This window comes from Aristolochia californica, unplaced genomic scaffold, assembly GCF_029961685.1.
Source record: "Aristolochia californica isolate CCGP_79_NKW_82.1479 unplaced genomic scaffold, dmAriCali1.0.hap1 SCAF_12, whole genome shotgun sequence".
NCBI lineage: Eukaryota > Viridiplantae > Streptophyta > Magnoliopsida > Piperales > Aristolochiaceae > Aristolochia > Aristolochia californica.
The window spans coordinates 28,115,757-28,130,293 of NW_027181793.1; the positions used below are offsets into that span (position 1 = coordinate 28,115,757).

Sequence of the window (14,537 nt, forward strand, 5' to 3'; positions counted from 1 at the left end):
GTCGAGAGACGCTTTTGGTGAAGATATCCGCAATCTGTAAGTGAGAGGGCACATATTGAGTGCGAATCTTTCCGGCAACAATAAGTTCTCGCAAAAAATGAATGTCTAACTCCACATGTTTGGCCCGCTTGTGGACAACAGGGTTGGAGCTCAAGAAAAGAGCGTTTTTTTTATCGCATAAGAGAAGTGGCCGCTCGGGAATAGAAACTTGAAGATCTCGAAGAAGATGGGTGAGCCAAATAAGTTCGGCGGCCGTGAGTGCAAGAGCACGATATGCAGACTCACAACTGGAACGAGAAACTGTAGGTTGCTTCTTGGCACTCCAGGAGACTAAATTGTCACCAAGGTAAATAGAGTAACCCGAGGTGGAGCGACGAGTGTCAGGACATCCGGCCCAGTCAGCATCAGAATACGCAACTAAAGATCTCAGCGAAGCAAATGGACGAAAGGAGTTGACAGCATGAGCAAGATCGGGACGCGTGAAGGTCAAATATTGAAGAGCACCAACCAGGGATCGGTAAAGAGTAGGATCTGAAAATAATGGACTATCAGAAGATAGACGCAGAGAAACCACCATAGGAGTGTGCACAGGCTTGCTGTCAAGTAATTGAGCACGGGCAAGGATGTCGTGAGCATATTTCAATTGACTAAGAAAGAGTCCATCAGCGGTTGGTGTAGCTTCAAGACCAAGAAAATAGCTGAGGGAGCCTAAGTCCTTTGTGGCGAACTCTGAGTTAAGCTTGCTGGAAAAGCTATCAAGAAGAGAAAGATTGCTCGTAATAATGATATCATCTACATATAAGAGCAAATAAAGAGTATCAGAGTGCCGATGGGCAGGATTCTTGGCAGCGGATTTGAACCCTTTGGGCGTAGTAGATGTCAAGAGAGCACAAAGAAGACCAGAAGAGCCAGAGTAAGCAAGATCAGCCGAGTGACGAGGTTTGAAAATACCAGCCTTGGCACGTGTAAGCATAGGATGAGACCTCATTTGGATTGCGGCAACAGGAGGAGTGGATCCAGGTGGACCAGAATCTGTGGGCGAACCTGTAAGAGAACCAGTGGCCTGCAAGGACTTATCCAGAGGATCAGTACAAATAACACAAGGACGGGAGCCAGATGGAGTAATGTGCGGGGAAGGAGGCGCCTGAGGAAATGGGGACAGGACTGGAGGAGATTGAGCAGGTTCAAGAAAGTTGGAAATTTGGAGAGAGGAGAGGGGTTGAGCTTGAGAAGCGGCCATGGAGGGAAAAAAAGTCTCATCGAATTGAGCGTGTCTGGTGATATAAATTCTTGAAGTAAGGGGATCAAGACAACGAAAACCTTTATAAGATGAGCAATACCCCATAAAGATACATGGAAGACTGCGTGGAGGAAGTTTATTTGGCATGTAATCACGCAAACAAGGATGGACCCAACTACCAAAGGGATGAAAATGCGCATAATTTGGAAAATGACCATAGAGAAGTTCAAAAGGGGACTTACCTCTGAGAAGCGGTGTGGGCAAGCGGTTGATAATGTAGGCAGCAGTGCTAAAGGCATCAACCCAAAAACGAAGAGAAATATGGGAATGGAAAAGTAGAGCCAAACCAGTTTCAGTTATATGACGGTGTTTCCGTTCGGCACGACCGTTTTGAGCAGGAGTATATGGACAAGATAGTTGGTGATGGATGCCAGATTGACGAAGGTGGTTTTTAAAGCAATTGCTTGTAAATTCTGCACCACCATCACTCTGGAAAATTTTGATATGAGCAGAATGTTGATTTTCCACAAATTTTTGAAATTGAAGAAAAGTAGCATAGAAATCAGATTTCAATTTCAATGGATAAAGCCAAGTAAATCGAGAGTAATCATCAACAAATAAAACATAGTAAACAAACCCCAAAGTGGAATGTACAGGAGACGGACCCCATATATCACAGTGAATTAATTCTAAGACATGAGACGACCTTTTTTCATTACGAGAAAAAGGTAAGCGATGACTTTTGGAAAGTTGGCATGTGTCACATAATTTAGGGGATGGTAATAAAGAAGTAAAAGAAACTTGGCCTTGTTTATTTAATAAAAAAAGAACAGAATGATGCACATGACCTAGACGTGCATGCCATAATTCATAAGAGGCATGAAGAGTTTTGTTTTTCAAAACAGAAAGAAATGCGGAATTTCCACGCTCTAGCACATACAAGCCTCCATCACGTCTACCGGATGCCACCACCGTTCCCGTTTGGCGATTCTGAACAGTAAAAAGGTTATTAGTAAAGGTAACTGATAAAGGAAATCAGCTGTTAATTTACTGATAGACAAAAGATTTTTGGTAAGATGGGGAACAACTAAGACATTTAGCAGTTTTAGATTTGGTGAAGGAGAAATATGACCTGTATAGGTAATAGGTAGGGACGCACCATTCCCGACAATTACACGATCCTTACCCGTGTATAAGAAAGACCGATCCAGCGCTGACTAGGCAGGAGTCATGTGGGCCGAGGCGCCTGTGTCAACAAACCAGTCAGACACATTGGTTTGGTCGGATAGGGAAAGGGTCGAAAAATTTTCAGCGACGTGAGCGGAAGGCTCCTGCTACGCATATCATTGGCGACAGCGATCAACGTAATGGCCGTCTTGTCTGTAAATCTGACACTGTGGTGGTCGACGACGGTGGTTCTGGTCGGAACGTTGCTGTCCGTGAGCAGAATCGAAGGTTTTGCCGTGGCTGGAAAAGATGCGCGAGCCTTGACCGGAGTTACGACCGTCACGGTGTCCTCGGCCTCGATTCGGGCGAGAGGAGTGGCCGAAACGGGAGGAGGAAGCCTGGTTGGCGGTGAATGCAGCGGTGGGGGCGACGGGAAGCTCCATCGATTTCTGAAAAATTTTGAAACTCTCTGCTTTCGAAACCAAATCGGGAAAACAGGGCAAAGGAGTTTGAGCCATCTGCGCAGTGGAGAAACTCGAAAATTCAGAGCCTAATCCGCGAAGGAACCAGTGCACCTTGTCGGTGCCGTCGACAGGGCGCCCAATGGCGTGAAGCTGATCGCATAATGTTTTGAAAGCACGAGCGTAGGCAGAGACCAAACGGTTTCCGCGCTTCATCAGTTGGAGATCGTCCTTGAGACGAATCTCACGGGCTTTGGAGCGATGACTGAAGGAATTTTCGAGGGCAATCCATACCTCATGGGCGGTGGTCAAGCCAACGGCTTCTGCCATGGCCTCCTCGGATAGAGACGACAGCAGAAGGCTGAGAAGGCGTTGGTCTGTCGCCTTCCATGCCAGAAATTTTGGATTTGGCATCGTGGGAGGTTCAAACGAAGGTGGTGGCACAAGAGTGCCGTCCACATGGCCCAACAAACCATGGCTGTCAAGGAGGGGAATAAATTGACTCTTCCAGAGGAGGTAATTTGACGATGAAAGTTTGATGGTGATCATATGAATCAAGGTATTGAAAGGGAGAAGATCGGAAGAAAAATTTGACGCCATTGAGGATCAAGGGATGTTAATCCAGGTAGAGCTCTGATACCATGTAAATAATTCACCACACTGTTTGGGGTGAGATTTCTCATTAATTTATAACAATTACAAAGATATACACTTGATTACAATTGATATGATTTGTACAGGAAATGAATGATTGGAGCTTAATTGGCTCCTGAAAGGAAGACCCTAAATGGGCAATGATCCTGAATTGATTGAGAATCGGTATCTTCAATAGTATCTTCAACAGGACATCAAATGTATGGAAACCATTTGTCCAGAATTAAGACTTCGTGTATGTACGATTGAGATCAGGTTTGAGCAGCCAATTCCGGTAGACATCCTACTCACAGTGGTATTTCACTTTCACCAACCAAAGCCACCCGTGCAGAAGAAGTTGAGAATGGCCTAGCTCTAGTCGCCCGTGAAGAACGTCGTCTTCTCTCATGGAATAGAATTATATGGGTTTGATTCATCTATCATCAGCCATCACGAAGGATAGGTATCAGACGATCGATAAAGGTAAGAGAATTTATCTCCCTAATAATAGAGAGTTGATATTAATAATAATAACTCTAGTAACAAACCGAAACAGTCGTCCGTCGCAGTATGCAATGAACAAGTGGAGGCCTCCTGGACAGGACGAGTGCGACATGAAGCCAAACTAGAGACGGTCTCTCAATTCCATGAAAAGTATAGAAACAAGGAATGCCACAACTTGGATAAGCTTTCCGCCGAGACACTAACTGGCTTCGAAGTGACAAAACTTGCCAGTTGTAGCTGCCAATGAACCACCATGACTGCAGCTCAGTGATAGAGACAAACAGGGGAAGATTAATGAAAGGAAGGACAAGATTCGTTTTCACTTGTCAGAGTCCACATCCAGTCGACTTAAATAAATTCCTTTAATCTGGCTAGTATGCTTTATCCATTCTTTCTCGTATCTTTAAATTGGTGGCTACTAAAGAAGAAAGAAGAATAGATTTGCAGAAAGATTCAAACAACACGGCATTTTCCCCATCTCTTTCTTGTTTTTATACTTTTCCCATGCTTTAAATCAAAAATATCTAATTTTTAACCTTGTTGAAAACTGCCTATTTGATTTAATTAGTCGTAAATCAGATTCCTAGCTAGCTGTGTAGACCTTATTCATACAAAGGGATTGAGATTACAAAAATAGTTTGATCCAAAAGGCAGTCTACCAACCTCAGTATTGTTGACCACTTCGAACAAAAACTCAATAATAGTGGTTCAAATTTGTCTTTCTTCTACCGAAGATTTATGAATCAAGCAGTTACCAAAAGCTACCTTCTCCCAATCAAGCATTAATTTCTTAGTTGAAATCTTAATTTGCTCTCCGGAACAAAAAAAATTGCACAGGGAACGATGAATGCACCACTACTTTTTGGCTGATAATTATGTTGTTCGTCATCTAAAACAAGAAGAAATAAAAACTGAAGCAGAAAGAGAGAAAAGATGGTCCCGTCGGGATTACAAGTTTCCAGCTAGCCCAAATGGTTGGGTCTTCGCAGAAAGAAGCTTATCTACGACTGCAATTAATCTCATTGCCCACGCTTTCAATCCCAATCATCATCATCAGCTTCAGTCCTACTCTAATCTCACTAATTTCTCAAGTCTCTACTTGCCTTCCCAAATATATATATATATCGTTCTGTCAAACACCCACCAACCCCTGCAATAAGCCAGCTGCAGCGCATTGCCCCTAGCAACTCTCATTCTCTCTCTCTCTCTCTCTTCCAATCCTTCCCCTATATAATCCCAGTTGCTTCACCAGGGAGACCGCAATCCAAACATCCTTACAGATCAGTCCAACCTCTTTTCCCACCTCTTGGAACAATCCTGAGACAGAACTATGAAAACGTTGAAAGTTGTTTTGTTCCTGCACACCCTTCTCTCACCCTTCTTCCTCGCGGCCGCAGGGAATTTCTTTTCCAACGTCGACATCAAGTGGGGCGGTGAGCGGGCGAAGATTTCCAATGCCGGGCAGCTCCTCCAGCTTTCACTTGACAGGGCCTCCGGCTCAGGCTTCCAGTCCAAACAGGAATATTTATATGGGAAGATAGACATGCAGATCAAATTGGTAGCGGGAAACTCTGCCGGAACGGTCACCGCTTACTATGTAAGAGAACAAGTTATTTTACTTCTTCGTTGAAAGCCTGTGCATATAAACGACTTTATGATTGATATAGTTTTGTGGTGGGCGGTGGTGCAGTTATCTTCAATGGGACCTACACACGATGAAATAGATTTCGAGTTCCTGGGGAACGTCACCGGGGAGCCTTACATCCTTCATACAAACGTTTACACACAAGGGAAAGGCAACAGAGAGCAACAGTTCTCTCTCTGGTTTGATCCCCACGCCGACTTTCACACCTACTCGATTCTATGGAATCAGCAGCAAATACTGTTGAGTTTCTACTTTGTCTTCTCTTTGTTTCTTCCATTAACTCATCTGGTGATTTAAAAATACAGGAGCAGATTCGCACGACTGCGACAATAATCGACCAGAACAGGACTGCTCGCCAGCCTCGTCCTCTTACTCTGATACTAAAAGCACGAAAAATGACGTAAATTAATAGAGCAACCACAATTGAAAAGTAGAGGATAAAAAAAAAAAAAAAAAACAGTTACGTGACCTGAATAATTTGTAGGATATTGTCAGTCTCAACCTCCAAAAGATACCAAACTATTATTACCTCAAATGATCAACTAACTCCAATATTAACAGTTAATTGCTTTGCTCTGCCACAGATTCTACGTGGATGGAACTCCGATCAGAGTGTTCAGGAACGCCGAGGGGGTGGGAGTTCCATACCCAAAGAGCCAACCAATGCGACTCTACTCCAGCCTCTGGAATGCAGACGACTGGGCCACCCGTGGAGGCCTCGTGAAGATTGATTGGTCCCATGCGCCGTTCGTGGCATCGTACCGGAACTTCGCCGCCGACGCCTGCGTCTGGTCTGTTGGACGGTCAACCTGCTCAGCATCGAAAGGGAGGTGGTGGACCCAGTCCCTGGACTCCGGGGGCGCCCAGCGGCTGAAGTGGGTCCGGAAAAACTACATGATCTACGACTATTGCCACGACGCACAGCGTTTCCCTCAAGGCTTTCCTCTCGAATGTTCACTCTCTGATTAAGATCGACTAAAAGGAAAAAAAATCTGCCCATAATTATTCATGAAAGCGTGTAAGAAGAAAAGTTCTTCCTCTGTACTTACGGATGTAATTAGGAACTTAAAAAATGTGGAGGCAAGACTTCTGCACTCCTGGGCTTAAATATTGTAAATAGTATTGGGGGGTTAGTGCCCCAAATGGATTCTTGAAGATCAAATTCATGTCCAAGATGAAGATCATGTCAGTCATGTACATGAAGATCATCTTCGCACTTGGTGTTAGTGTTGACGACTTCATGTGCACTGGAAAACAGTTTCCAGTGTTAGTGTCCCAACATGAGAAAAACATAAAAAACAAGAGAATTTCTAAACCTTTATAGTGCACTTAGTTACAACATAATCCTTAAACCCCAAATTAGGTAAAACAACCATTATTACTACATGAATAAGTTATTTAATGTATAATTAAATATACTAATATATTTATTAATTGAATTAGATATTTTATTATACATTAATATGGTAATTACATGAGCCAATGAAAAACCTACATGATTAATTACAAATAATAAATAAATAAAATTATAAATAAAAAAACGAAAGTAATACGTTGAGTTATTAATTTATTAATAACATATGATATACTTTAACCTAAAAATGAATAATTTAAGAGAAAAAATTGATCTAATAATAACTTTAACAAACTATATATTTGTACATAATATATTTTATGTATTATTAATTATTAATAAATTATCACAAAATTTAAAACTATTGGTTTAATTAACTATAGCAATCGGATAATTATGCCAAAAATAATTTATCAAATATTTATTTTAACAATATTTTAATTATGACTATTAAATCAATATTTTAATATAGTAATTGTAAAATAAATATATTAAATAAATAAAAATAATTATTTTATAAATAAAAATTATAAATTAATAATTTTTATGAAGATAGTTTAATTTTTCCTAACTTAGGAAAAATTAAACCATCGTCGTCTTCCTTAGCTGCGAGCCAGAGGGCAACGACGATGGCGATGGGGACGGGCTAGTAGGCAACGGTGACGGCCAGCGACGGCGGCGGGCAACAATGATGGTGACGGGGACGGGCTAGTAGGCAACGGCGATGGCCGATGACGGAACGAGAGAGGGCTACGGGAACGAGAGAGGGTTGTAGAATGAGAGAGGGTTGCGGCAACACCAAGAGAGGGCTCCGGAACTAGAAAGGGATGCGGCAACACCGAGAGAGGGTTGTGGGAATGAAATGGCAGAGAGGGTGTGCGGCAGAGAGAGCCTCGAGAGACAGCCCCGCTCACCGAGAGAGAGCCCGCGCGAGAGTCATGTAGATGATTCTCAAAATCAGGCGGAAAGCACTTTCCGCCCGTTACTCTTGAGACATGAACTCTTGAGTGATGTATCTTCATGTACATGACATGAATTTCGGCGCTCCCTAACGACATCAGAACATGAACTGCGTAATGCGCATGAAGATCATGTCCTGAGTCATGTGCACTAACTCCCCCATTGTCTATACTCCAGATTGAGGCCAAAATAGAACATAAAATTTCCATCAGCTCGATCAAACATATTTACCATGGGCAAATTCACGGCTTATATTTAGCAAATTAATAGCTTAACTATGTATTATTTCTGGATGATTAATTGGTCCCTAATGCATAAACAGAGAAGGATAGAGAGGGTGATAGATACAATTGATCAAAATTAAAGATTTCTTAATTGCAATTGAAGCTCACGGGAATGCAAATTGATGATCTGAAGCTTAGAATAAGTTCTACAAACCCAAATAATATATATAAAGTTATAAACAGAAAGCTGTAACTCGAATCCATCCGACTCAGCCATTTTTATTTTTTTTGAATCAGTAGCGTCGCTCGTCTCGACCATTCCCTGAATCAAACCCTGTTCAAGTGCAATATCATCCGGTGCAACCAGTTGACACCTGACTTGGATGATGCCTAACCGATGCTTTGAACTGCATCAAAGTCAACCCCTCTCGACGCGGCAATTATTCCAGCTTTCATTACTCGTTTTCCAGCTCAACCCACCGCGCCCATACTCACCTTCATGGATATTTCCTTCTTCTCCAGTGTTTTCTATATATTTGCTCGGCGTCGCATATCTTCCTATATCAGTCCACACATCCTCTTCTCACCTCTACCTTCTCTCTGCAGTTCTACGTTCCAGCTTGTCACCACAGACTTTAGTCATTGATGATGTCTTCTCCATCTGCTGCTTTTCGTTCCTCGCTGGTGCTCTCTCTTCTGCTTCTTGCTACGAGTCTACACCTGGGCTCAGCCGGAAATTTCTATCAGGATTTCGACATCACATGGGGCGATGGTCGTGGCAAGATCTTAAACGGAGGCCAGGTGCTGACTCTCTCCCTTGACAAGGCCTCCGGCTCCGGCTTCAAATCCAAGAAAGAATATCTGTTCGGCAGGATCGACATGCAGCTGAAGCTTGTCCCTGGAAACTCGGCTGGCACGGTCACTGCTTACTATGTAAGCGACGACTCTGATCATTACTGCCTTGAAACTTAATACTCTCTGATTTGAGTGGATGGTGTTAACTCATGTTTAATTCTTTGAAAGAAATTAGATGCTCACATATTTCTGTTGCAGCTTTCTTCTCAAGGGGCGACCCGGGACGAAATCGACTTTGAGTTCCTCGGAAACATTAGTGGACAACCTTACACAATCCACACCAATGTGTTCACACAAGGAAAGGGGAACAGAGAACAGCAGTTTCACTTGTGGTTCGATCCCACTAAGGCGTTCCATACTTACTCCATCCTGTGGAACCCAAAGCACATAATGTAAGTAATCCAAGTACTTTACTCACTTTCTTGACACATTTACACGATTACACATTCATTTCTTTCTTACATTAATTTATTCTCTTTCTTTCAGTTTCTACGTGGATGGTATCACCATAAGGATGTTCAAGAATATGGAGCATATGGGACTTCCCTTCCCCAAGAACCAGCCCATGAGGATCTACTCGAGCCTGTGGAACGCAGATGACTGGGCAACGCAAGGCGGGCGTGTGAAAACCGATTGGAATAACGCGCCATTCACAGCCTCTTACAGAAACTTCAATGCCAACGCCTGCGTTTGGTCAGCTGGAGGATCTTCTTGTGCTCCAGTGCTTCCTGATTCAACCTCTGAGAATGCCTGGATGAGCCACGAAGTAGATTCAAACAACCGAAAGTGGCTGAGATGGGTGCGGAAGAATTACATGATCTACGACTACTGCGCTGATTCCAACCGCTTTCCTCAAGGTCTGCCACTCGAGTGTAAACGGAAATAAGCCATGCATTTGTCCATATGTAGTCGTTATATTCCATTTCATTCGTTCTTGTAAATTACAATTTATTCATTGCATTCAATTCAATTCATCCTCTTTAGTGTTGTGAGAAAGTTAGAGTGGAATATGAATTACGCTGAACATTTAAGTGAGAAAATGGCATTATATGTGTACATGGAATGTTTAGATTGAATTAACTTCACCAAGAGAAAGTTGATCATTACCTCATTTCTTTATAAAAGATAGAAAATCAAATTCCACCTCTTTAGGTGAAATTTCATTTTCTATAGGTAATTTGGGTGGAATGCCAATATACTGAGTAGTTGTTCTGATACCATGTTAAATTGGGTCTAAGGCTCAACCCAAAATGACTAGCCACTTATGAAACCTCTTCTTCCAACTAATAAACTCAAGATCTTTCATCTCACTAATTCATGTGGGACTATTCCTTAACAGATACTATTCTTTTAAATTTCTTACCAATTTGGATGGTTGCTCTCAATACCTATTGTTCTTGTTAGATGCCTTTATAAAGGAGAATATTGCAAACGTCGGTTTTGATTTTGTTATTATTCACTATCTCATAGTGGAGGCTTTGGCTGTAGAACTGGTTGAAGTGGCTTTTCAAAAGTTGGTTGGAGTGTAAACTACTTCCTCATACGGTTATTTATTATTATTATTTATTGCATGTTGTATTACTCCCAATTTTATACGATAATCGTATTGCATGGATGAAGAGATTGAAGGAGAGGAAGGATTACATTATTGGAGATGGTATATTTGGCCTAATAATAAAAAAATTAAAAAATTCTCTGTGAATGGTAATGACGTCATGACTAAAATTAAAAAAAAAAGAAAAGAAAACACCACCTAAATGCTACATAAGTGTCACACAAACAAATTATTTAACACATATGACACATGGCATTATAGTGACCAAAATATTCATTCAGTAATCTTTAGCATGTTGTGACACATGCCACTAAAACGACTCATAGTTAAAGATCTAAAGTATTGAATATCATACATAAAAGGATCTTACAGCTCAAATACTAATTTAATATGAAATCTGGAAAATCAAATTTAATGGGCTCAAAGAACGAACGTCTACTTGTACGAGAATGGACATCTGCCTCAGCAATTTATTAATCTAATTAATCACTAACCTCACTCCCGTAAATATCCGCCGGCGACGATCGAGGGGTCCCTCCCCTTTCCCTGCGGCATCGCCGAGTCCAAGTGGAGGAAGGAGCGGGCGCCCCTGGCAGGAGCTTCAGGCGAAGAAAACAAAGAGGGAAGTGAAAGGACCCTTATAAATTGGATGACCATGAAATCAGGAGAGAAGAAATTTGTAATAGCCAGACCAATTCGGCACAGCTGCTGCAGATTATAGTTTTCTGCTGTTAATGGCGAAGCATGCCCCACTTCTTCCTGCCATGAGTCTTCGCAGTTCACTGAATAATCTAATGCAGCACTTAGAAAAATATTCGCATCCGAGTACCTCTCCAAGTAGAAAGCCACCTCGGCGTCCTTGAGTTCAGAAAATGCGAACGAGTACATTTCTTTGCAATCCTCTAGTCTATTCTTGTCGTAAGAATCCGAAGCCTCAGCCTGCAACCCGTCGATTTTCTTCTCTGTTTCCGTAACGTTGGCCTCGGCTAGGTTGGTTGTGATGATCCCTAGCCCTCGGAGATCTGTAGAGGAGCTCCGTCGGTCAGCCTGAAGTGATGCAACACAGAAGTCATAGTCTAAATAGGGATTGGAGGAGGCAGCTCTTCTACAAGTCTGTCGGACTAATTGGCTGCTGGTGGCACTCCCAGAAGAGATGGTTTGGTGGGGAAGGAGAAGGAACAAAATGTGGAAAAAGAAATTCGATATACGGTTCCTCATGGTTTTTTTTTTTTTTTTTGCTTTCGCAACGTTTTCCTCTTCCCTTCCCCTCGATGGGTGAAAGACTCTGGCGTACAACTGTAGTTATATGCATCGAGAGCTGAAGCAGAGCTTGTTCCAAAATTCGATATACACGTATTCAGATTCATACTAAAGTTTTCGTTTAGACAAATATAAAACACACGTTCAGACCATTTTATGTGGTTGTGCAAACTTGGACAGCTTCCCATCCTTACTAGGACGAGTTCAAGTCCTCCAAATCAACCTCTACCAAAGGTGTCAATTTCATGATAAACAAAGAAAAAAAAATCGTAATTACACCAAACCCAATCGTTGTCAAGTCCGAGCCTACGACGGGAACAAGAATTAGGAGAGTGCTCTAGTTGATATTCTCGTCCACATTTATTCTAACTTAGTTTGTATTTAGTCGGGTTCATTGTGAGTATCCGTTTTAGAATTGTTAGTCCCTCAACGTATGGCCTATGTTACTTTCGGTAAAAAATAAGTCCGTCACTCTAAGCATGAATTTGAAACCTTATTCATAGGCCAAAGAGGGATAAACCTCATTTCACTTATTCAAATTCTAACCAATAAAAAATTATCAAATATTAACATTATCCCACGTGACTTATAATCAAAGCTTGTAGAAGTGAGTTTAGGGTTCTTTATTTTTTTTTTGTCAAATTTTTAAGACGCAATTTATTTCTATAGTTTTTAAATTTAAATTTCTATCTTATTTATTTATTACCATTTAAATTTTTTTAAGAAATTTTGTTTTTTTTCATTATATTCGTAATATTAAGCTCTGTTACATTTTCTTTCACTTTGGAAGGTAGAGGCCCGGCCCATCCACTTAAAGAGCCCAGGAAGAGAGGGCCTCGTCAAACCCGATTGAAAATGGCCTCGAATCTGGGTTCGTTTCACGTTCCCACAAACTCGTTATTTTCGGTGTTTTCTGCAATAAAACGCATGTATTGAATTATTCATATTTGATTCATGAATTAAAAAAATGAACTCGCTTGACTTCAAAATTTTAAAATTATAAAGAATCATAATTATTTAAATAATTAATAACAGATTAAATTATAGATGAACAATCATAATCTTAAATTTTATTTAAGCTCTGTTATAGCATGGAAGGACTCTCCCAAGATCAAAATCCAGATTTTATAATCTTCTTTTTCCTATGCAATATGTCTATTTGGGTGTTCTGATCCTAGAATTGAATGCTGAGAAACTGTAGTTGTTGTGGAAATGGGAAAAAGCTGCAAGTTGTGGCATTTTATTAATGTGCCAAGACAGGTCCGACTCGATAAAAGTAGCTCACCTGCAACTTTTATTATATAAAGCCGGGCAGCATCATTTGACCATGAATGAAACAGCAAATTCAGTTGGACTCCATTTAAGACTCTCAACGCACCAAAAGGAGGTATGGGTCGCCGTTCCCAAGTTCTACTTCGTCAACGATCCTCAACTGAAACCTAATTTCAATTTTATATTTCTCCCATGCAGCAACAGAAAAGGTTTTTCCTTCTTAACCTCAGACTGTTAATCTTACTGCGAACTTTGTTTGTTCCGTTTTTTCCATTACCTTTATCACGACACTTTCCAATGATAAGTACGTAGGACGTCCCTAGTTCAGAGGGAAGAAAGTAATCGGCCATTAATGGTTACGGCCTGACCTGGCTTTCTCGCTGAACAAAGTAGCGGAGGTCCGGAGGAGGATATATGGATATATAGAGGTGCAATAGCCGTTGGGATGTCATAAGAACCTGCAGCTTGAGAGGGTGGCTACAGGGACGATGACCTGCATTCAGCACGGACATGGAGGGATTGCAGAGGCCCTCAACGCGAGGATGTACGGCACAGGTACCCAAACCCTGGTCCTGGCTCATGGTTACGGGGCGGACCAGAGCGTGTGGCACTATCTTATTCCTTACCTCGTCTGTTACTTCAGGGTGGTTGTCTTCGACCTCGTCATCTCCGGTAACGTCCGCCCGGAGCTCTACGACCAGGACAAATACTCCACATTTGATGGGTACGCGCAGGACCTCAAGGGCGTGCTCGAGGAGCTCAACGTCACTGACTCCATCTATTTGGGTCATTCCATGTCCGCCATGGTCGGATGTCTAGCCTCTACCAGCAGCCCTCATCTCTTCAAACATCTCATTTTGTTGGGTGGCTCTCCTAGGTGATCTGCTTTTCTCCTTTCCTCTCTTGTAACTTTCTGGATGTCATTGCCTTATCATACTTCATGCTTGCCAGGTACTTGAACGCAAAGAATTACGTGGGCGGGTTTGACAGATCAGACATTAACGCCCTCTTCCACGACATAAAGCGGAATTTCAGCTCATGGGCCTCCGGCTTTGCTCCCAAGGCGATAGGCGTAAACGACACCAAATCGGTACAGGAGTTCAGAAGCAGCCTGGATAAGATGAACCCACGGATTGCCTTAGATGCTGCTGAAACTGTCTTTCGTAGCGACCTGAGAAAAATCTTGAAGCAAGTGAAGGTGCCTTGCACCATCATCCAATCGGCCAAGGACTTCGTCGTACCAAAATCAGTGGCTTCTTATATGGCCAGTAAGCTTGGCAGTAGGAGTAAGGTTAGAATCTTGAACGCACACGGCCATCTTCCGCAATTAACTGCTTACCCTTTGCTGTTGAAAGTCTTGAAAGATGTTGTAGCTGCTGATGACCGATAAGCTCTTTTTAATGTACT

The 14,537-nt window shown here is 42.0% G+C and overlaps 4 protein-coding genes across 4 annotated transcripts; 3 read left to right on the plus strand and 1 right to left on the minus strand.

Moving 5' to 3' along the window:
- The first annotated feature begins 5,284 nt into the window (after positions 1-5,284).
- LOC137946995 (xyloglucan endotransglucosylase protein 1-like) lies at positions 5,285-6,768 on the plus strand. The gene is made up of 3 exons (XM_068793289.1): positions 5,285-5,602; positions 5,696-5,889; positions 6,235-6,768. Exons 1-3 carry the CDS (start codon positions 5,336-5,338, stop codon positions 6,617-6,619), a joined length of 846 nt encoding a protein of 281 aa, XP_068649390.1. The 5' UTR covers positions 5,285-5,335; the 3' UTR covers positions 6,620-6,768.
- Positions 6,769-8,833: 2,065 nt separating this feature from the next.
- On the plus strand, positions 8,834-9,929 carry LOC137945203 (xyloglucan endotransglucosylase protein 1-like). The gene is made up of 3 exons (XM_068790979.1): positions 8,834-9,121; positions 9,242-9,435; positions 9,530-9,929. Exons 1-3 carry the CDS (start codon positions 8,834-8,836, stop codon positions 9,927-9,929), a joined length of 882 nt encoding a protein of 293 aa, XP_068647080.1.
- A 1,164-nt stretch (positions 9,930-11,093) lies between these two features.
- LOC137946825 (putative invertase inhibitor) lies at positions 11,094-11,816 on the minus strand. The gene has a single exon (XM_068793119.1). The coding sequence runs from the start codon at positions 11,814-11,816 to the stop codon at positions 11,094-11,096; it is 723 nt and encodes a 240-aa protein (XP_068649220.1).
- Positions 11,817-13,618: 1,802 nt separating this feature from the next.
- On the plus strand, positions 13,619-14,537 carry LOC137946826 (strigolactone esterase D14-like). Its single transcript, XM_068793120.1, has 2 exons — positions 13,619-14,007; positions 14,082-14,537. Exons 1-2 carry the CDS (start codon positions 13,619-13,621, stop codon positions 14,518-14,520), a joined length of 828 nt encoding a protein of 275 aa, XP_068649221.1. The 3' UTR covers positions 14,521-14,537.

Excerpts from the sequence above, each read along its gene's own strand:
- LOC137946995 (XM_068793289.1), top strand. The coding sequence starts at position 5,336 with ATGAAAACGTTGAAAGTTGTTTTGTTCCTGCACACCCTTCTCTCACCC. Across the intron at positions 5,603-5,695 it reads GAACGGTCACCGCTTACTAT|TTATCTTCAATGGGACCTAC; the intron begins GTAAGAGAACAA and ends GCGGTGGTGCAG. Across the intron at positions 5,890-6,234 it reads TGGAATCAGCAGCAAATACT|ATTCTACGTGGATGGAACTC; the intron begins GTTGAGTTTCTA and ends GCTCTGCCACAG.
- LOC137945203 (XM_068790979.1), top strand. The coding sequence starts at position 8,834 with ATGATGTCTTCTCCATCTGCTGCTTTTCGTTCCTCGCTGGTGCTCTCT. Across the intron at positions 9,122-9,241 it reads GCACGGTCACTGCTTACTAT|CTTTCTTCTCAAGGGGCGAC; the intron begins GTAAGCGACGAC and ends TTTCTGTTGCAG. Across the intron at positions 9,436-9,529 it reads TGGAACCCAAAGCACATAAT|TTTCTACGTGGATGGTATCA; the intron begins GTAAGTAATCCA and ends TCTTTCTTTCAG.
- LOC137946825 (XM_068793119.1), bottom strand. The coding sequence starts at position 11,816 with ATGAGGAACCGTATATCGAATTTCTTTTTCCACATTTTGTTCCTTCTC.
- LOC137946826 (XM_068793120.1), top strand. The coding sequence starts at position 13,619 with ATGACCTGCATTCAGCACGGACATGGAGGGATTGCAGAGGCCCTCAAC. Across the intron at positions 14,008-14,081 it reads TTGTTGGGTGGCTCTCCTAG|GTACTTGAACGCAAAGAATT; the intron begins GTGATCTGCTTT and ends CATGCTTGCCAG.